Consider the following 21452-nt stretch of genomic DNA (forward strand, 5'->3'; position numbering starts at 1 on the left):
GAAATAGCCACGCCTGTACAGATGTGTGTGCATGGTGAATTTAGGGAAACTTGTTTTGCTGAATGAATGTTTTGTTTCTTTCTCAACTTCCCTTTATGCTCTCAAGTGTTTGTTGTCTGATCTCACCTCAGTTTGTTAATGCTGTTGTGGGTAAAGATGCTTCAGCATCCTCTGGGCACAGAGGTTGGTCAGGGTCTGTGTTCTCTGACCATGGGGAAAAGCTGTTTCCAGGGGAGGCACTGAGCAGAGAAACCCAACTCCTCTGCTCGCCCAGTCCTCGAACACAATGAAATGGGTTCTGGTGTCTTCACTCCCTGGAAAACCACATATTTGCATTTTTCCTGTGCCTGCACTCCCTGCTCATCAGTTATTCCTCTCAGGTAGATCATCTGCTTCATTCTTTTACATTTTTAGCCCCCCAAGGTACTCTTGGATGTTATTTCTCCGTAAATACAGAAAGTTGACAGACAATGAAGTGGTTTGTTTCTGAAAAGCAGGATATTTTAATAAGCTTTTCACTCTGCCTGTATTCATCCCTGAGGGTTTCTGACACAGAAACAAAAATTCTGTCAACAGTACACAGAAACAAAAACTTCCCACGTTTGTTTGTTTTAAAAGATTTTCCTTTTATGTTGCACATTAAGCCCCTCATGGGAAGCATGAGGGGCTTTTGGATGCAATGAGTGAGGATGGCAGAGTGGGAGAGTTCAGGTGTAGAAAGTCAGTCAAATTAGAGTATGAATATCCATGTGCTTGCTGTACCTGCAAAAAGAATTGTGTTTATTGAGCCTGCAAAGATCTCCTCTTTCAGTGGAGAAGCACCCAGAGCAGCTGGGGTTCCCCTGTGGGGCTGATCCCATGACTGTGCCATGCCCACGACAGCCAGGGGATGTCAGGAGCCCCCAGGCTTTGGTGTTTCCATGCCCAGGGAGGCCCTGATGCCCCTGGGTGCTGCCTTCCCCCTGCCCAGGCTGCTGGGGCTGCTCTGCTTTCCTTTCTGTTCTCTGAGCTTCGTTTGGCCATGAGAGCCAGAGGAAGGAATTGGACATTTCAGTGTCATCCTTTCATCATCCAGAAAGGAACACCTAAACTTCAGCAACGCACTGCTTCAGGTGAGGGCACGAAATAGAAGAAATAAAGCAGCTTGTGTGTCCCTGCCAACAGAAGGACCAAGCTGCAGGAGCAGGCTGGAGCTGAGCTCCTTCCCATGCAGCATCCCGGGGCTCCAGGGCAGGACCACAGCCCAATTCCCTCTGCATTTGGTGAGAACGCTGTGCCAGAGTCAGGAATGAGGGGCTGCCCTTGTTTTAGTCCCCAAAAGCCTCTCGTCTTTGTTCCCCTCTCCTTTCATGGCTGTCCCACGAGGCGTTTGGGACGTGTTGGAAGGAGGTTCCTCAGAAAGCCTCACTCAGGCAGAGAGAGTTCTGCAGCTCCGTGCCTGCACCTGGATGCTGAACTGCCTGTGCCCTGTGAAGGGAATAATGGCTGATCAGCCAGGGAGCTTTGGCTAATCAGTCAGGTTTGGCTAATCAGTCAGGTTTGGCTAATCAGCCAGCTTTGGCTAATCAGCCAGGGAGGTTTGGCTAATCAGTCAGCTTTGGCTAATCAGTCAGCTTTGGCTAATCAGCCAGCTTTGGCTAATCAGCCAGGGAGGTTTGGCTAATCAGCCAGCTTTGGCTAACCAGCCAGGGAACCTTCAGCTGCACTGGAGGTGGCAGTGCCTGTGAGCTCAGGGGTGCATGGCACACTTTGGGTTAGCAGGGTTTGTCTGCAGGGCTGCTGCTCACACGGCTCATAAGCTGAAACACTCATTGTACGGAGGAAAAAAAAAGGCGTTTTTCAAATTATTCTCCACCCCCAGCCATGACTTCAGGTGGAAATACAGGTGTGAAGTGCAGGTGTGCTGTGGTTTTCCACCTCTGCACACAGGCAGCAGCTGATGTTCCTGCTTTTCTGGCAGTGGGGGTATCCCAGCAGCCTGTGGCTCCAGAGGGGGCCTGAAGGGTTTGGCTTTTTGTAGGATCAGGCCCCACATCCACAGTTATTTGTCTTGGTACTTGGTGTCACTCTTGGGACAGAATTTTCTTTGCCACAGTCCCATGGGGGGGATTTAGGAAATCATTAGATGAACTGAATTCATTCCTCTTAAGTCAGTCTTAATATAGCCTGATTGTGTTTGATGTAATTATGCTGAAAGGATAAAGTTGCATTTTATTTGCATAATTGCAGTAGACAGTGAGCCAGAGAAGTGCACATGAAAGAGGAATCACTGCTTGGCAAGTGGGGAACACGCTCCAGTCCAGCCCAGCCAGGTACAGGGAGCCCGAAAGGCTTGGAGAGGCTTCCAGAGGAAAAAGAGGGGATTGCATGTATTTATTTGTTTATTTGTTTTTTTGTGCTGTGCCCTGCTCCTTGCTCTGTGCTGGGTCCTCCTGACACCAGAGGAGATCCCCATGCCTCATCCTGAGTGCCAGAAATCGTTTTCCTCTTTACCTCAGCTGTGAGGGGTGTGCTCCCCTCTCCCTGCCCCTGGTCCCTCTCCGGGTGCTGTGCAGCTTTTTGGGGTGGGCAGCTCCTGCAGGCAGCGTCAGGCCCAGCAGAGCTCTGGGAATTCCTGCCTCTCCCTGCCCTTCCTCAGAGCTGTGTGCTCTGCCTGCTCCCAGGGAGGGACCCAAGCAGGGCAGCAGCTGCGGGAGAAACACAGAGCACAGCACAGAGATCTCATCTGAATTATTTACAGAGTCTGGCGAAAGTTTTGCTGCTGTGGAGAGAAGCAGTCTTTGCTGGCTGAGCTCAGAACTGATGCAGCTGAACAGTGGGATTCAAACAGGTTTCAGATTAATGGTTCAGTTCCAGAGGCTGGGGATGGGGCTGAGGCTGGACTTTGTGAAGCTCTGGGCAAGGAGGTTGAGGGACAGCTCAAATCCAGCACAGGGATATATATTTATAAAATATATATAATAATATATATATTTTAAAAATTAAAAACTGCAAGCGCTGCAAAGCAGCAAAACTGTCCCTGGGACTTTCAGTTGTTTGTCTTCCAAAGAGATGTGAATCCTGGTTTGTTTTCATTTCCAACAAGAGCTGCTTTGCCTCTTTCTCATTTGAGTGGTATGAACTTTGGAAAAAACAATGGAAGAGCGGTGACTTGAGCAAAACTGAGACTGAAATTCCCTCCTTGTTTAGGGCGCGGAAGTGTTTTACCCTCAGCCCCTGAGTGGCAAAGGGAGGGAGCTCAGGGTTCATTTTTCCCTGGAATATTCCCTGGGAGTGATGTGCTGCCCACAGCCCTTCCTGCCTGTCCCTCAGTACAACACTGCAGCGATTGGATTTGGTGGAGTCAAATTGGTCCTAAACCAACCTGAACTGCCTTTGACCTCCTTGGGATTTAAATGATATTTTTAGTGGTGGCAGTTATTTGAAATGCTGATGTGTCAGTCCCAAAGAGGGAATACTTGTCTCGAGTATTGCCACTTGAAATTTTGGGAAGCCACACAGATGTTCATCTCCTCATTATGGAAATAATGTATTTGGTTAATGTGTTGGTATGAAGAGAGGGGAATACAAATTATCTTGCAACTTGAGAGCCATTTCAAAGTTTGCTGGCTTCTATTTCGAGCGAGTTGAGGTTGCTCAGAGAGAAGAGAAAGCTCTGGGCAGATTTTGGAGCCCCTTCCTTTAACCTGAAGGGGCTGTGAGAAGGCTGGGGAGGCTTTTCACAGGAGCAGGGGGTGACTGGCAAGCGAAGGAGGAGGGGAGGTTCAGATGGGATTTTGGGGAGAAATTCCCCAGCAGGGTGGGCAGCCCTGGCACAGGTGCCCCACTGGATCCCTGGCAGTGCCCAGGGCCAGGTTGGGCACTGGGAGCAGCCTGGGACAGGGGGAGGTGTCCCTGCCATGGCTGGGGTGGCCCTGATGGGATTTGGGGTGCCTCCCAAACTCCCGGGCAGCAGCAGAGCCCAGGTCTGAGCCCAGGCTCTGCCCAGCCCTCTGGGCTGAGCTGGGCCACTGGGAATGGAAACAGGGGCAAATTCAGGGCTTGTGCTGCTGGTGGTGCACACAGGGAGCTCCAGGGAGGGAGAGGTGCCCGAGGGCTGGGAAATGTGAATATTGAATAACCACACACCTGTGTGAATAATGAACCACACACCTGTGTGAATAGTGAATAACCACACACCTGTGTGAATAATGAACCACACACCTGTGTGAATAATGAATAACCACACACCTGTGTGAATAATGAACCACACACCTGTGTGAATATTGAATAACCACACACCTGTGTGAATAATGAACCACACACCTGTGTGAATAGTGAATAGCCACACACCTGTGTGAATAGTGAATAACCACACACCTGTGTGAATAATTAATAACCACACACCTGTGTGAATAGTGAATAGCCACACACCTGTGTGGATAGTGAATAACCACACACCTGTGTGGATAGTGAATAACCACACACCTGTGTGGATAGTGAATAACCACACACCTGTGTGGATAGTGAATAACCACACACCTGTGTGGATAGTGAATAACCACACACCTGTGTGAATAATTAATAACCACACACCTGTGTGAACAGTGAATAACCACACACCTGTGGCTGAGCCTTTCCCTGCCTCTTGCAGCAGCTGGCTCAGGATCTGGCTGCAGCTCTGTGTTTTACACCATGGTGAGGTGGATAACACTCAGCCAGTATCCATCTATTGCCCAACAGAAAAAGCCAGGGAAATCTCAGGAAAACGGGAAGCTGGACAAGACAAACACAGATCTGAACCAATGTGGTTAATCAAACGTTCTCCCTTTATTGGAGATAAGATGGTAGTTTATATAAGCTTCTACATAGTTTACAAAAACAAAGACACTCTGATTGGCAAGCTAACATTGTTTACCTTTTCCTTAAAGTGGCTTAAAACTTACATTATAAACCTATACTAATTCACACCCAGACAGCCCAGTGGTCCCCATCACACCTTAATACTATTTCTATCTGTGCCACAAACTCTTAATTTCTAACTGTGCCAAAACTCTTAATTTCTAACTGTGTCAGAGGCTTGAAGGCCTCCCAGATCTGAGGCGTAGACTGGAGTAGCTCAAATCTCATAACTCATGTCCTCTTTCTCTCAAAAATGCTGCAACAAACAGAGCCCCCAAACTCCCGGATCTGCCCTCAGGGGAATTTCCTCTGCACCCCATTTATGTCCTGGATAGAAAAAGGCAAACGTGACACCGCCTGAAATACCCTTCTGCACAGCTATAATCTGCAATTATTGAAAAAGAAAACAGCTGCAAAGCACTTTCATGGCATGATGGAAGTTAATGAAGTCATTTGTTTTATGGCCTTTTTACGGAGCAAAAAGGTCAAAAAAATATCTGCAGACTGTCTTAATACCACCCACAGTGTGAGGCTGGGCAGCAGCATAAAATCTGCAGAGACTTGCTGTCCTAAAATTGATGCTGTCATTCCCCACTTAATGCTTTTATCCCGATTTAATGCCAGTAAATGAAACTGCTTTGGGTTAAATGCTAGGAAAATTGGAAAAGTGTTTGAGTAGCTGCTTTCAACTCATTTGGCATCAATAATTACAGGAGGTGCTGATTTACTGTGTGGGTAAATAACTGGCTGTCAGCAGTGTGGACATCCTTGGGACTAAAGAGAAGAATAAAAATATCCTAAACAGATGCAATGCCTGCTCCAGTGAAACTGGGTCAATGTGTTGGATTTGCTCCCACCTGGGCTGACAGCGAGGGTGCTCGAGGCACACGGCAAGTGCCGTGGGTCGATAATTCTGTGCTTTAATTAGGCTTAATGATTTCCCTTATTAAATAAGCGCTGAGCCCCTGAAGTCCCTTGTGACACACGGAGGGGATGGTTTGCAGCGTGTGCTGGTGCAAAGGCCAGCCCGGGGTGACACAAGTCCTGACCCTGCTGGTGACACACCTGCTGCCAACCTGTCCCTGGGTGACAAATCCTGCTGCCAGCCTGTCCCTGTCCCTGGTGTGCTCCTGACCCTCCTGGTGACAAACCCCTGGTGCCAGCCTGTCCCTGTCCCCTGTCCCTGGGTGACAAATCCTGCTGCCAGCCTGTCCCTGTCCCTGGGTGCTCCTGGCCCTCCTGCTGACAAACCCAGCTCCCTCATCCCCGAGGTGCCCCTGCCCGTGGCAGAGCCCCAGCCTGGCTCAGCCTGCCAGGCTTGGCCCATTCCCAGCCCGGGCAGACGTGGCAGCACGGGGAGGCAGAGGAAGGGCTGTGTTAAAACCCCTCACTGGGTTTGCAGTGCCTCAGCAGGGCTGAGAGGCTCCCTGAGCATCCTGGAGGTGCTGTACCTGTCCCTCACCTGTACCTGTCCCTCACCTGTACCTGCCCCTCACCTGGGCTTGCCCAGCTCCTCCGCAGGGTGTGGGGTCCTGTCCCTTTCCCCCTCCACGCTCCCCCTTTTCCCCCTGTCTCATCACGATGTACTTCATGTACATATTCATCCCGTGGTGGAAAACAAATGAAGCCTTTAGGTAGTATCATCTTTCTCTGTGTAAAAATAATGATTTAATCAAATCACAGTGATTTGAAGTAATAAGAGATTCATTGTAATTTGGAAAATCTCATAAAAGGACTATTTATATCTCTTAGAAGTATTTGCTGAAAAAGTAATTTGCTAAAGTATGAACTATGGAGAACATTGGGGCCTCATTAAATCCTGTCACAGCAGTGCAGTGCTTGGTCACGAACAGGATGAGAAGTGATTATTCCTGCTGCATTTCAGCACCCAGCGTGTTTGGTTGGGTCATCTGGTGCCCAGAGCCCCTGAGCCCAGCACTCAGCTCAGCCCCGTGTGTGTGAGCTGCCTGCAGGTCCTCGGCTGAGGCACAGGCTCAGCTGTGTGCTTACAGCATCTGCCGTGTTCACCCAAGTGTTCCTGGCTCAGGCTCATTCCAAAAAAGGCTCAAATGCTTAGAGAAGCATTTGGGATTTCCAGTGGCATGGATGGACCTGCAGGAACAGTCCTGGCTGCTAAAATAACCCCTGGCAGTGCCCAGGCCAGGGCTGGAGCAGCTGGGACAGTGGGAGGTGTCCCTGCCCTGGCAGGGCTGGCACTGATGGGATTTGGGGTCCCTCCTGCCCAAAGCATCCCAGGAATTCTGTTCCCAGGCTGGCAGGGAGGGCAGTGTCCAGGGGCTGCCCCTGGCAGGGGCTCTGCAGGACCTTGGCTGTGTGAGAGCAGCACTGCAGGAGCTGCACTGCAGCAGGGGAGGCTGCACAGGGCTCAGGTGAGGCTGCAGGTAAAATTTTCATTCCCTTTCAGCCTGGCAGGGACCAGGGCTCTGCCCACTGTCACTCACCCACTTGGCCCAGTCAATGGGAAAGAATGGTGAAAAATGTTCCCTTTTTAATAGGGATCCATATTCCTGCCTGTGCATGCAGGGGGATCATTAAAGCAATCAATGGGAATGTTATTATTTGTTATTAAATCTGTAAAGGTTCAGAGTAATTCATAGGGAATTCTATTACAGTTTTATCAGGACTCATTGATTTTGTGTTATTAAGTTACAGAGCACTTTCCCCAGAGGTCAGTGAGTTTGGCACGCGGGGAGGGTTTATTGGGGCTCTTTCCCAGCCATATGGATATTGTAGATCTTAGGACTGGATATCCCCTTTGAAATGCTCTTTTAATTAGCAGGAAAACCAAAATACTCAGGTTTACAGGAAAAAAGTTTCAGTGGTGTGTCTGTAAAACCTGGCTGCTTTCTGAATATTCTTCTGCCCCATCCACAAGAATGTTTTCCTTAGGAAATGTTATCCTACAAATGGTAATCATGGAATCTCAGAACAGTTTGGGTGGAGAAATAGTGCTGGCCCTTCCAGGGAGTGCTCAGAAATGTTCCTAAACCACTAATTTGGTAGCAGTTAGCTCCAGCAGGATTTGAACCAATTATTGACTCAGCCACGGGCAGGCCCAGGCGAGGTCCCTGCCTTGGGACAAGCAGAGCAGGGGAGATGGGGTCCCTGGGGAGGTTTTGTTTCAGGCTGCAGTGAAGGGGAGCTCACAGAGCAGCCAGAACTCAGGAACCTGCAGCCCAGCACTGAGGAACCTGCAGCCAGCACTCAGGAACCTGCAGCCAGAACTCAGGAACTGCAGCCAGCACTGAGGAACCTGCAGCCAGCACTCAGGAACTGCAGCCAGCACTCAGGAACTGCAGCCAGCACTCAGGAACTGCAGCCAGCACTGAGGAACCTGCAGCCCAGCACTGAGGAACCTGCAGCCAGCACTGAGGAACCTGCAGCCAGCACTCAGGAACCTGCAGCCAGAACTCAGGAACCTGCAGCCAGCACTCAGGAACTGCAGCCAGCACTGAGGAACCTGCAGCCGGCACTCAGGAACCTGCAGCCGGCACTCAGGAACTGCAGCCCAGCACTGAGATGAACCTGCAGCCAGCACTGAGGAACCTGCAGCCAGCACTGAGGAACCTGCAGAACCTGCAGCCAGCGCTGAGGGGTGCCCCAGCCGCTCTGGGTTCTCCTGCATTTCCCGTGGCTTCCCTGCAGCGCTCTGGCTGGGGCTGTGCCTGGCCCCTGCTCTGGGAGGAACCTGCTGCCTCTGCTTCCCATGAGCTGCATCCTTCGCTGGCCAGCTGCGGGTGAGGTTTCCTTGGCTTCAGGCTGTACTGGAGGCCTCGGCGCTGCTGTTCCCGGCTGGTTTTTGGGGTGTGTGGAGAGCAGCGGGCTCAGCCCGGGAGGCACAGGGCAGTCTGGGTCAGTGGCACACGGAGCAGAGAGAGCAGGGGCTGGCCCCATTCCCAGCCTCCTCTCAGCCTGAAAGCAGCTGGGTTCCTGCTGCTCTGTCCCTGCTGCAAGGACTGTCGTGCTGATTCCGCTGTGCCCGATGGTTTTCCCTGGACTCTGCTCCACGCTGTGCCAGCTCCTGGCTGTGCCCACCTGCTGCACAGGAAAGCCTCGGCTGCAGTGCCAGGAGCTCCCCTGGCCATGGAAGGAGTGTCTGCAGCCTCCCCAACTGCAGAGCTGCAATGGGGCAGTGCCGGGGGTGCCTGGGGGAGCTCCTTGCTCCCATCCTTGCTCCCATCCTTGCTCCCATCCTTGCTCCCATCCTCTGCCCAAGTGCCCAGGGGTGGGGAAGCACCCCTGAGATGCCCCTCCCCGGGGGTTTGCACTTGTAGGATGGCAGATCACTGACCCCGGAGCTCCCGTGGGCACAGCCAGCATTCCCAACTCCCTCCACCCCGGGTCTGCTTCAGCCAGGTTTCGGATTTGGGTGTTTGAATTCCTCCACGGCTTCCTCAGTGCAACAAAAAGCTCTCGCTGTGCCCGGGCTGGAGCTGGGTTGTGGGTGGGCAGGAGCAGAGGCTCTGGGTGCAGGCAGTGCCACTGCTGGGCACGGAGTGAGCACACAGGAGCTTGGTAAGGTCAAAGGAGAAAAAGAGCCAGTTTTATTTCTGGCCTCGCAATAGATAAATTCCAAAAGTGGCAGTGGATTGGAGGATGGAATTGCCACCTCTCCAACCACACTGGTCCAACCAACACCATCAATTCTGTCCTCCCACAAAGAAGAATGCAAAGCAATCATTATTTACATGAACAGTTAATGAGAACTCCAGTGGAAATGCGTAAACATTATCAGAAGGCATGGGAAACTTTTAAAAGAACTTTAAAACTTTGAAAAGAACTATAAAAGAAAACTTCACACCTTAGAAAGTCAGGGCACGAGCAGAGCTCTGCTGCTGCCCGTGCAGCCCCAGGCGGGTGAGATCTGCTCCTGGAGGGACTGGCACAGCACAGGAGGACAGGGAGGACTGGCACAGCACAGGAGGACACAAAGGCACAAGCACAAAGGACACAGCCACAAAGCTGCAGGGGCAGCGAGCTCTGGGGTACAGCTGCCTCTGGAGAGCCTGGGGACCAGCAGGGTTTGGGCTGCCAGGAGCTGTGACAGGGCTGCAGGCTGGAGCAGCATCACCTGTTGGAGGCACCTCTGGAGCTCCAGTGACAAACACAGGTGACAGACACCGGTGACAAACACCAGTGACAAACACCAGTGTCTGACAAACACAGGTGACAAACACCAGTGACAAACACAGGTGACAAACACCGGTGACATGACGCTGTTGAGGAAGGATGGGAATGAAGAGACTCTGAGTCACAAGACGAGAGAGCAGAACTCTGATTTATTTCAAAATGCCTCTCTCTATACAGAGCTCATGCAGACCAGCTCCATTGGTCCTGAGGTGAAACCAGCCACACCATTGGTGCACAGTGCATGATGCACAGTGGTAGAACTTAAACTTAAACATGAACAACAAGAGAGAAAAAGAACCTTATTTAGATTCTTTCTCAGCACTTTCTCAGGCCTCTGCCTGGTTAGAAATTTCCTCTTTTCTCTTTGACTGAATGTGAGACCTCCAGTGACAAGCACAGGTGGCACAGCTGCCGTGCCCCGTGCCAGGAGCTCAGGGCTGTGCCCCTGCTCCCCCTGAGCAGAGAGTGGCTTCAGCTGCACGGGAGAAGAGGCACGAGGAAGGACACCAGGCTGTGTGTGGGCACACAGAGTGCCCTGACTGATCTTTGCCCGTGCAAACCGAGTTTGCCAGGGCACACCCAGGGCAGAGGGGCAGCAGTAGGGCATGAATGCTGTGGGAGGGTGCTGCTGGCTCCAGTGGGGGTTTGTGGGCACACAGGTGCTGGTAAAGCCTGCTGAGATGGAGATGCCTCCTCTGGGCAGGCCAAGAGCAAGATTAGTGTCAAGCTCAGCCCAATGTCAGCTGCACCATATCATTTATTTCCACTCCTTACTGGTAACATCTCTATTCCCTGCTTTTTCCTCATAACTTTTCAAAATATTGATCTGTTTTACATTTGTCTTGCCCAGTTTTACACCTGGTAGTTAGAGTCATTCTCCTGCAGGATGCAGAGGAAACTGGATTTTTTCTCTCCCCATGGTGACCTGACGTGGCCAGAGCCGTGTGCGGGTGCTGGGGGAGGCCCGAGGGCAGTGCCAGAGACATTTCTGTCTGTGCCCATGCCCAGCTCCCCGTGCAGGGCAGCCAGGGCTCAGCCGTGCCCTCTCCTGCAGGCTTTGACACCTATTTCACCTCTCGCACCCTGGAGAACAACAGGAGGAACGTGTGGTTTGCAGAGTACTGGGAGGAGAACTTCAACTGCAAGCTGACCATCACTGGCTCCAAGAAGGAGGACACGGACAGGAAATGCACAGGTAATTAATTCATCCCCCCCTCCTCCTTCCTCTTCTCCTTCCCCTCCTCTGCTGGGCAACATGGGCCAGGAATGCTTTTATTTCAGTGAAGGGTGGCTGCAGTGTTGGTTTGTTTTAGATGGAGGATGGAACAATTTAGGAAGGAATTCTTCCCCTGGCAGGGTGGGCAGCCCTGGCACAGGTGCCCAGAGCAGCTGGAGCTGCCCCTGGATCCTGGCAGTGCCCAAGGCCAGGCTGGACACTGGGGCTGGAGCTCCTGGGGCAGTGGGAGGTGTCCTAGGTGTCACTTTGATGATCTGCAAGGTCCCCCCAACCCAACCCATCCTGGGATTCCATGATCAGAGCACCCTGGAGAGGCATTGGGCAGAATCTGCCTCTGTGACACAGCAGCCACAGCCAGGGCTGTGTGTGGTGGCCACCCCAGCCTTCCCCCAGCCCCTCCAGATTTCCCAGCAGCAGCTGAAATGTGTCATGTTGGATGATTGCCTTGAGCTGTGATGGGGGGAAATCAGTTCTTGGGAAGATTTGTTCTGCTTTGACTGAAAACTGATGAAAACTGGTCCAGAGGAGTGGAGAGGGAGCAGCTCAGTACTGCTGGACACACATCCTGCCCAGAGGAGTGTGCAGGGAGCAGCTCAGCACTGCTGGACACACATCCTACCCAGAGGAGTGGGGAGGGAGGTTGGGTTGGAGTGTTATCCGATGCTTTGTCTGCTATACAGGAGAAATTTTAAAGCTCCTCTGCCTTCCCCAAGAAATCCCATGGGGACTGCTGGGTGGTGCTGAGATCAACTTTTGTCTCTAATATTAGAGAGCTGGTGGCTGACACTGGGCCAGGGGGTTCTGTGTCTGCAGAGCTGTCACAGGTCCTGGAGGGCTTTGTCGGGTGACAGGGCAGGGATTTCACTGCACAGAGGCCTCCTGCCACCCCCTGCTCCTCCAGGTGACAGTATTTGCCCTGGCAGGCTGGTGGAGGCTCTGAGCCGTGGTTCTCAGCTCCTTGCAGGTGCAGAGCTGATGTGCAGAAGCCCTCGGAGCCCTCGGGGCTCTGTCTGTCCCTGTTTGCGTGGGGACAGGGTCCTGCTGCTGGGGCTGACTGAACAGGGGCTGTTTCCCTGCCCAATTCCACCTGGTGCAAATAAGAGCTGCCCGTTCCATACCGTGAGTGCTCTGCAATCTGCAAATTAAATCTCTTGTTAATGATGACTATCACCAGGTTCTCAGCAGCACTATTGTGTGAGACCCTTTGAAAATGTGTTTAATTCCTCAGGAGCTGAAGCAGTCTCTGAACTCATCTCGCGTGAGCACCGGCGCAGGGGATTTTGGTGTCTGTCTGTGTGAATGATATGCCATAAGAATTGTCCTAGAGGTCCTGTTTATTCCTGCCAAGGCATGCCCTGTGGTGTGTGGTGGTGGCCGTGGGTGCAGAGGGACCGGCCGCAGGAGGGGCAGTGGGAAGGGGCAGCTCCTGCCCTGGCGTTAACGCTGCCCGCGTGGGGACGAGGGAGGCAGCCCGGCACTCCTCAAAGCTGATCTCCCTGCTGCTGGAACGAGTGCCCTTCTCCATTCTTCCTCTCTGTTCCCAGCACTCTGCTCTGGCAGCTTCCTTCCCTGCTTTGCTGCAGCGCTGCTCTCCTGCGAGGAACCAGGATGATGAGCACTCGAGCCTCGAGTGGGAAGGGAGGGTTAAACTGTTTGTCACCACCTTCAAACAGATCCTTTGGAAGCAAAAAAAGCTCGTGTCAATAAACTGCTTTTGTGTTCCATCCTTCTCCTGACATCCCAAGGTGCTCGTTGCAAACCCGCGGGACAGAAGTGTGTTCTCCTGAAATCACGTTGTGTTCAAGTGTGCCAGGTGTCAGCTGCCTCACTGCTGAGGCAAATCATGGTGCTGGGTGGCTCCTGCAGATCTCCACGGTAAAAAAAAAAAGCAGAAAAGCACTTTCTTCTCAAAGAGGAGCAGAAATGGTGCAGCTCTCAAAGAGGAGCAGAAATGGTGCAGTTCTCAAAGAGGAGCAGAAATGGTGCAGTTCTCAAAGAGGAGCAGAAATGGTGCAGATCAAAGAGGAGCAGAAATGGTGCAGTTCTCAAAGAGGAAAAGAAATGGTGCAGTTCTCAAAGAGGAGCAGAAATGGTGCAGTTCTCAAAGAGAAGCAGGAATGGTGCAGTTCTCAAAGAGAAGCAGGAATGGTGCAATTCAAAGAGGAGCAGAAATGGTGTGGATGGGGTTTGCTTTTCCTTTCCATGGTTTTGTTCTGACAGCACAGAGGGGCTCCTGGTTTCTTGCTGCACCCATTTTTTGGGTTGGTTCTCCAGCCTTCCCTCCGTGGGACCCCCAGGATGTCCTGCCAGGTCTGTGCTGGGGGGTCTCTCCTGCCCCTTCCCCAGAGGCACCCACAGCACTGCTCCTGCTGCTTTCTGCTGGAGGAGCTTGGTGCCTTTTGGGAGCTTCCTTCTCCTGCAGAGTAATTAATAATTGAATTTCTGTGCTATCATTCTTGGGAAGCTGTTCCTGGAGCCTGTGGTAAAACGTTCTGCCTGACTTCTTCAGCTCAGCCTCAGAGGGGGAAATGTTCCCCACAATAATGCTGGAGTTGGAATTAAAACTGTGCTCGTCACTTTTGGTTTATTCCTGCCTGGAAATGGACTTTGGGCCTGATTTGCTGCTCACTGCAACAGCAGGAGGGCGACACAAACTGGAGGGAACACTGTTCAGACAGGCCTATTTATTTGGTTATTTACTGGTCTTTTTGAAGTCCACAGAATATTTGGTCCATAACATTTTGTAATCGTAACATTTGCTCTGCAGGTTCTTTGCTGCTTCAGATTTGGGTTCAACTTCTAATTGCAGTAGAATCTCTTTAGGAGGTAGCTCAGCCTCTTTTGGTGAAGGACAGCTCCCAGCTGTGTAAATTCAGACATGTTTGGGGGGAGCAGCTACATTTGTCTCCACATCTGGATTTACTGTTCACAGTTGTTGATCCTGATAAGTTCTGTAATCTTGATGTTTAATACCCAGCTAAGTGGCTGTTCCAGCACAGGGAAGCATCCTTGTTCTTGGAAATTCTATTAAGATTTAAAAATCTGTACAATTTTTGTGTTTGGACACTGTTACATTGCTCTGGGGTTTTTCCAGGTGCATTTTGCTTGGGTTCCTCTCCCAGATCTCTTCACTGCTGCAGGTTTTCCCCCTGCTGTGCGTGTGCCCAGCTGTGCTTCTGGAACTTGCTGTGGCTTATCAGTGTTTGTGTGCAGCATTTCAATGCCAATCCCCTCCCCTGGCATCCATTCCTGCTGCATTGCTCATTTGGTTACAGAGCTGAAACCACTTAAAAGCATTTTCCTTGTCAGGGCTTGAAATCCTGATAAGTTCTGTAATCAATGAGAGGGAGTGAATAATGAAAAGGATCCTGCCTGGAACTTCACCAGCTGGGAAGTCACTTTTTGTGACTCTTTGCAGGATTTCAGGGCTTCCAGAGGAGCTGAGATTTGAAACTGGGGGGGGTTGGTAGAGGGTGTTTCAACCATCATGGAACCATGGAATGGTTTGGGTGGGAAGGGACCCTAAATCCCATCAGTGCCACCCTGCCATGGCAGGGACACCTCCCACTGTCCCAGCTGCTGCAGCCCCAGTGTCCAGCCTGGCCCTGGGCACTGCCAGGAGTTAATGGACAGTTCCAGGGGAAGGAATAAATCAGATTCCTGATTCTCAGCCTGCAGTGCCTGTTCCAGGCTCCGAAAACCCTGCTTGGTTTGCTGCCTAATTGCAGAGCCCCCTGAGCTGTTCAGGTGAGCAGAAGGGCACAGGGGCCACCTGTGGCCGTGGCCACCACGCCGCACCTCCTTCTGCAGCCCGGGAGGGAGTCAGGCTGGAGCCGAACCTTCGGTGTTCAGGCTCAGCTCTTCCATCACTCCCTCCTCTCCTGCTGCGGCATTTCGGAGGCACTGATGGCATTCGGCAGGACCTCTGCAGGCCGGGGAGCAGGGGTGGCAGTGACGGGAGCATCCCGAGTGCCGCTAATTGCCCGCTAATTGCCCGTTAATTGCCCGTTAATTTTCAGTTAGGGCCCGGGACTTGCAGCAGAGCAAACCGGCAGGCTTTAAATTCAGCTGTGCCCCCTGTAAATGCTCCCTGCTGCGGAGCCGGCTCCGGGAGCATCCCGAGCCCGGGGCCGGCTCCGGGAGCATCCCGAGCCCGCGGCCGGCTCCGGGAGCATCCCGAGCTCGGGGCCGGCTCCGGGAGCATCCCGGGCTCGGGACCGGCTCCGGGAGCATCCCGAGCTCGGGGCCGGCTCCGGGAGCATCCCGGGCTCGGGGCCGGCTCCCGGAGCATCCCGAACTCGGGGCCGGCTCCGAGCCGCTCCCTGCGGAATCGGGGCTCGTGTCGGGGAGCGGGGCAGGGTTTGTTTCTCTGGGTCGCTGCGGGTCGGTGATTCGGGCACAGGGACGGAGGCTCGGCCGTGTTGGAGTCAATAACCCGCAGCCCAGCGGGTTTTACGCTCCGAGCGCGGCGCGGCTCCCGGGGCCAGCGCTGCGCCGTGTCCCTGAGTGTCGCCGTGTCCCCGCAGGGCAGGAGCGCATCGGGAAGGACTCGCACTACGAGCAGGAGGGGAAGGTGCAGTTCGTGATCGATGCCGTGTACGCCATGGCCCACGCCCTGCACCACATGAACCGCGACCTGTGCGCCGAGAGCGCCGGGCTGTGCCCCGAGATGGAGCGCGCCGGCGGCAAGAGGCTGCTCAAGTACATCCGCAGCGTCAACTTCAACGGTGAGACACGGCCGGCCACGCTGTGCCCTGCTGGCACCCCTGTCACCCACCTACTGACATTCCCCCGTCACCTGCTGATACCCCTGTCACCTGCTGACATCCCTTGGTCACCTACTGACATCCCCCTGTCACCTACTGATGCCCCTCATCCCCTATTGACCATCCCTCAGCCACCTACTGACATCCCTTGGTCACCTACTAACCCCCCTGTCCCCTGCTGCCCCCCCGTCCCCTGCTTGCCCCATGGAGCTGGGGCTGGGCAGGGGCTGCTCTGTTGCTCTGGGAGCAGATCCCTGCACACGGTGCTGATGTGTGTCCCCTCCCGAGCAGGGCAGTGGGGCTGTGTGTGACAGGAGCAGTGTGGCCCTGTCCCCCTGCTGCTCTCAGTGTCCCCAGAGCTGGGCATGCTGCTGCTGGGAGCAGCTCTGCTCAGCCCCGTGCAGCTGGGACCACCCTGGGCTGGGCTGGGACCACCCTGGGCTGAGCTGAGATCACCCTGAGCAGACCCTGCTGGCCCTGCCCTGAGCTGAGATCACCCTGAGCAGACCCTGCTGGCCCTGCCCTGAGCTGAGATCACCCTGAGCAGACCCTGCTGGCCCTGCCCTGAGCTGAGATCACCCTGAGCAGACCCTGCTGGCCCTGCCCTGGCTCTGGCCCTCCTTGCAGAGGTGCTGCCAGCAGTGCAGCCAGGGCTGCAGCGAGGCTGTGATGGAGAGAGGCTGGGTCTGAGCGAGGAGCTCAGCGTGCATTTTGTGATCATGTCCTGGAGGACAAAAGGCCCAAGATATGGGAGAGTTTAAACCTCAAGTGCTCAGGCAATGAAATTCTGGAAGTTTGGAAGTGCAGCTGTGTTTTGGCAGTGAAAGGCTGAGGATGCTGTTCATGGGAGCCCCTCAGGTGCCCAAACTGGCAGGAACGTGCCCTGAGTACCAAACACCCTGGCTGGTGACACCTGTGTCACTCCTGTCCTCTCCATAATTCATTTCTCATCTTGCAGTGATTAAGAGATCGAAACCCTGCAAATTCAGTCGGGCTCTGTCTGGGTTTGAGGGCTTCCTGCAGGTGGCAAGTGCCCTGTGCCTGTGTGGGGAGAAGGCAGCTCCTTTGTTGGGGACTGAATTAAATTGTCACAGCTCTGCATGAGCAAGAAGCTGCAGCCTGGAGACTGGCAGAGGTTCTGAACTGCTTACTGGGCTCAGCAAAATCTGGGAAATCTTAACAGAAAGAAGATAAATCCTAAATGATCAAAAACCAGTAGAATAACAACATGTTTTAATGACTGGAAGATCAAGGGTTATTTCTGAAACGCCTGTTTCCTCTCTGTGATGAGGTTTGCATACATCACTTTGTATTAATTCCATTATTTCATGAAAGGAGCCGGAGCCGGGGCTGGAGCGCTGCAGTGATGCAAAGCAGGACTGACAGAGCCTGCAGCCAGGTGGCACAGAAAGGGCTCCAGAGCCTCACCCAGAGGTTAAGGAGGCTGGCCCTGCTGAGCAGAGCTTGGCTGGAGCCCAATTACTGCAGCTCCAAAGGCAGGAGAGGGACACTTCTGCCCGAGGTCACAGCGCTGCCCTCTCCCAGCTGCTCCCTGCATCTCCCCCAGCCTGGCTGTGTCACTGGCACAGAGCTCTGCAGCAGGCTGGCTGCTCCTGCCCTGCACAGCCGTGCCCCGGGCCCTGGCACCCTGTCCTCTGGTCCAGAGGAGGCACCGAGGCTGGAGAGGGAACACAAACCTGTGAGGAATGTTTGAAGGAGCTGGGGCTGTTCAGCCTGGAGAAGAGGAGGCCCAGAGGTGCCCTCATTGCTCTCCACAACTCCTGAAAGGAGGTTGCAGACAGGTGGGGTCGGTCTCTGCCCCCGGGCAGCACTGACAGAACAAGAGGACACAGCCTCAGCTACGGCAGGGAAGGTACAGGTTGGATATTAGGAAAAAAAATTTCACAGAAATAATAATAAAATACTGGAATTGTCTTCCCAGGGAGGTGGTGGAATCACCACCTCTGGATGTGTTTAAAAAAGACTGGACATGGCACTTGGTGCTATGGTCTGTTGAGGTGTGAGGGCATGGGTTGGACTTGATCTCAGACCTCATCATTCTGTGACTCTGTGACTGTGATTCACTGACTCAGTGATTCTGTGATTCACTGATTCTGTGATCCTGTGATTCCGTGATTGCATGATTCAGTGATCCTGTAGTTCTGTCATTCTGTGACTCTGTGATTTGGGAATTCTGTGATCCTGTAATTCTGTGATTCTGTGATTCACTGATTCAGTGATTCAGGAATTCTGTGGTTCTGTAATTCCGTGGTTCTGTCTCTGCAGTGCCCAGCCCAGGGTGCTGTGCAGCCCTGCTGGAGCCACGGGTGTCCCAGGCCACTTCAGTGCCTTTTCTGGGGTTGGGTGCTGTTCCCTGGAGGGCTGTGCTGTGTTCTGGCTGTGTCCCCTGAGGGTCTGTCCCAGCACTGCCTTTGGGGTGTCCATCCTCCACCTGCCTCCTGGCAGCAGCGCTGCACCTTCCCGTGTGTGTCTCTTGAATTTTGGGAGCCCCAGCCGAGCTCCTGCCGTTCCTGTCCTGTTCTTGTCAGCCCTGACAAAGCTGAGCCTAGCTCACCCCAAGCAGCCCTAAGAGTCGTGCTCAGCCAAATCCCATTTAGCACTTTGCTGCCTTTCCTGAGGAGCCAGGGAATTACAGCCATTGCTTCTGATTGACTCTAAGTGTTTCTACTCAAATGTATTCCGGCTGCATGAATCCGTAATGACAATTAAATATCTGCCTGGCGCTCACTAGGAACCAGCCAGGAGAGATTTCAGTGGGAGATTTCCTGTACCAGCCTTTGAACTGAATTTGTATCTGATCTCAGAGGATTGTAGGAGAGACAGGAAACAATTTACCAGGGCTGGAATGGAGACTATGCTAATTCACTCCTTCAAATCTTTTTGTCACTCCCTGGAATTCAATGAAGAATGGGAATCATGGAGAAAACGATAATCTTAAAGTTCAGTGCTACAACAGGAGAGATTTTTTCATTGCTTTAGGGGAAAAAAGTTAGACAGGAGGAGGAAGCTTTGAATATAGATATGCTGGAGGATTGTCATAATCTTCAATCTTGACACAATATTACTCTGCCCTACCGAAACCTATTTCAATATGTCTGGAAAGAAATGTCACTGGGAAGGTCGCTGCTGGAGCTCTGAGGAAACGAGGCAGTGCTTTGGGCTCTGCTCTGGGAGGGTTCCTGGCCAGCCGTGGAGATGTACATGCAGGGTCCTGCTGGGAGCCCACCTGAGCTCAGGTGTTGGGGCAGCTCCTGGGAACCCACCTGAGCTCAGGAGTCGGGGCAGCTCCGGCTGTGCCAGCACACAGGGCACCAGCCCGTGTTTGTCACGGTCAATAAATCAGTTCAGGGTCCTACTCTGGGTCTGCCACAACACTCCCGTGGCAGTGCCACAGAGCCCAGATCAGGCAGTGCTCAGGGAGAGCTTTTCCCAAATCAGGGAGTGCTCAGTGAGAGCTTTTCCTGGAGAAGGGAGTGCACAGGGAGAGCTCTTCCCAGATCAGGGAGTGCTTTTCCCAAATCAGGGACTGCACAAGTCATGCTCTTCCCAAATCAGGGAGTGCCCAAGGAGTGCTTTTCCCAAATCAGGGAGTGCACAGGAAATGCTCTTCCCAAATCAGGGAGTGCACAAGGAGTGCTATTCCCAAATCAGGGAGTGCACAGGAAATGCTCTTCCCAAATCAGGGAGTGCACAAGGAGTGCTATTCCCAAATCAGGGGGTGCACAGGGAGTGCTTTTCCGGGATCAGGGGGTGCACAGGGAGAGCTCTTCCCAAAGGTTGCTCTGGCCTCTCATGCCCACGATGCCGGGAATGGAAGATGTTGAGGAGGAGGAGGAGGAGGCTATTTCTGGATGCCAGTCGAGGCTGGCATCCCAGGAGCAGATGTTCATTTTCTTGGGGGAGGCAGCCTGTAGAGGCTGCATGCCCAGGAGTGGTTTTGCTGCAGGGCAGAGGGAAAAGCCTTCTGACATTTCTGGTCATGGGCAGGGCAGGGTGAGGGGAGGCTCAACTGGGCAGGCTGGGTTTGTTCCAGGCAGCGGGCAGGGCAGGGCTGGGTGCGTGGGGCAGGGCTGGGTGTGGGGCAGGGCTGGGTGCGTGGGGCAGGGCTGGGTGCGTGGGGCAGGGCTGGGTGCGTGGGGCAGGGATGGGTGTGGGGCAGGGCTGGGTGCGTGGGGCAGGGCTGGGTGCGTGGGGCAGGGATGGGTGTGGGGCAGGGCTGGGTGCGTGGGGCAGGGCTGGGTGCGTGGGGCAGGGATGGGTGCGTGGGGCAGGGATGGGTGTGGGGCAGGGCTGGGTGCGTGGGGCAGGGCTGGGTGCGTGGGGCAGGGCTGGGTGCGTGGGACAGGGATGGGTGTGGAACAGGGCTGGGTGCGTGGGGCAGGCCTGGGTGTGGGGCAGGCCTGGGTGTGGGGCAGGGCTGGGTGATGGCAGCATCCCAAGTGCCCGCCCTGTTGGCTGCAGCCTGGACAGCCTTGGTCTGGAACGCGTTTCCAGTGTGAAAGCTCCCACGAAAGCCTGGCGATGAAAGTCTGGCTGAAGGTGTGGTGCTGGCTGGTTGGATTTTCCTCCTTTCCTTCCCCAGGCAGTGCTGGCACTCCAGTGATGTTCAACAAGAACGGCGATGCCCCGGGGCGCTACGACATCTTCCAGTACCACAGCAGCAACACCAGCACGCCCGGCTACCGCCTGGTGGGCCAGTGGACAGACGACCTCCAGCTCAACGTGAGTCCCCTGCTCCCGTGGGCTCTGGGTGGGAATTGCTGCTCCTCACAGCTCCACAGATGGTTTGTCTCCCCTCGTCTGCCCTGAGCCTTCCCCGGTGCCCAGAGAGCCAAAGCTCCTCAGCCCAGCAGGGATGTGAGGTGCCCATGCCAGTTTTATCACTGCTGCGTCTGCAGCCCCAGCCACCAGCTCGAGAGGTGAAGCTGTGGTTTGTTGTCCTCTGAAACCGCCGGGCTTTCGCTCGCGGATGCTTTTCGGTTTTCTTGTCTTTGGAAAGCTGCAGTGAGATGTTTGTGCAGTGAGTCACTTCTCCAGGGGTGCTTTTGATGGTGCCGAAAGGAAAGCAGGCCCTGGGGAGCAGGTGCTCAAACACGCTTTGATGTTTCCCAGGAAGAAAAGCAGGAGTGGTGGTGGGAGGCTGAGGCTGCCAGTGCCTGGCTGGGTGCAGGGTCCTGCTTGGCTTGTGCCCTTTGCTGCTGGAGAAGTGTGCCAGGCTCTGTGCCTGGCTCCCTGTGCAGCGCTGCTGGCACCCTTCTAAAGGCCCTTTTCGGGTCGCCTGGGCTCCTCAGCCACGGGGCGAGGCAGAGCGAGGCGTTCCTGAGGGGAAATCTGCTTGTGGAGGCAGGGTCGCCTCCCCCAGCCAGCCTGCCCACCCCAGGGGCACCGGGAATTCT

The 21452-nt window shown here is 53.9% G+C and overlaps 1 protein-coding gene across 2 annotated transcripts in view; it reads left to right on the forward strand.

Moving 5' to 3' along the window:
* The window catches only part of GRM7 (glutamate metabotropic receptor 7), a 176841-nt gene that overhangs the window by 103690 nt on the left and 51699 nt on the right, over positions 1-21452 (forward strand). For both annotated transcript variants that reach the window (XM_077786197.1, XM_077786198.1), the window contains exons 5-7: positions 11087-11227; positions 15796-15996; positions 20639-20778. In XM_077786197.1, coding sequence (XP_077642323.1) covers positions 11087-11227; positions 15796-15996; positions 20639-20778 — 482 coding nt within the window. The remainder of the gene's footprint in view (positions 1-11086; positions 11228-15795; positions 15997-20638; positions 20779-21452) is intronic.

The sequence above is a fragment of the Lonchura striata genome, chromosome 12 (genome assembly GCF_046129695.1).
Source record: "Lonchura striata isolate bLonStr1 chromosome 12, bLonStr1.mat, whole genome shotgun sequence".
NCBI lineage: Eukaryota > Metazoa > Chordata > Aves > Passeriformes > Estrildidae > Lonchura > Lonchura striata.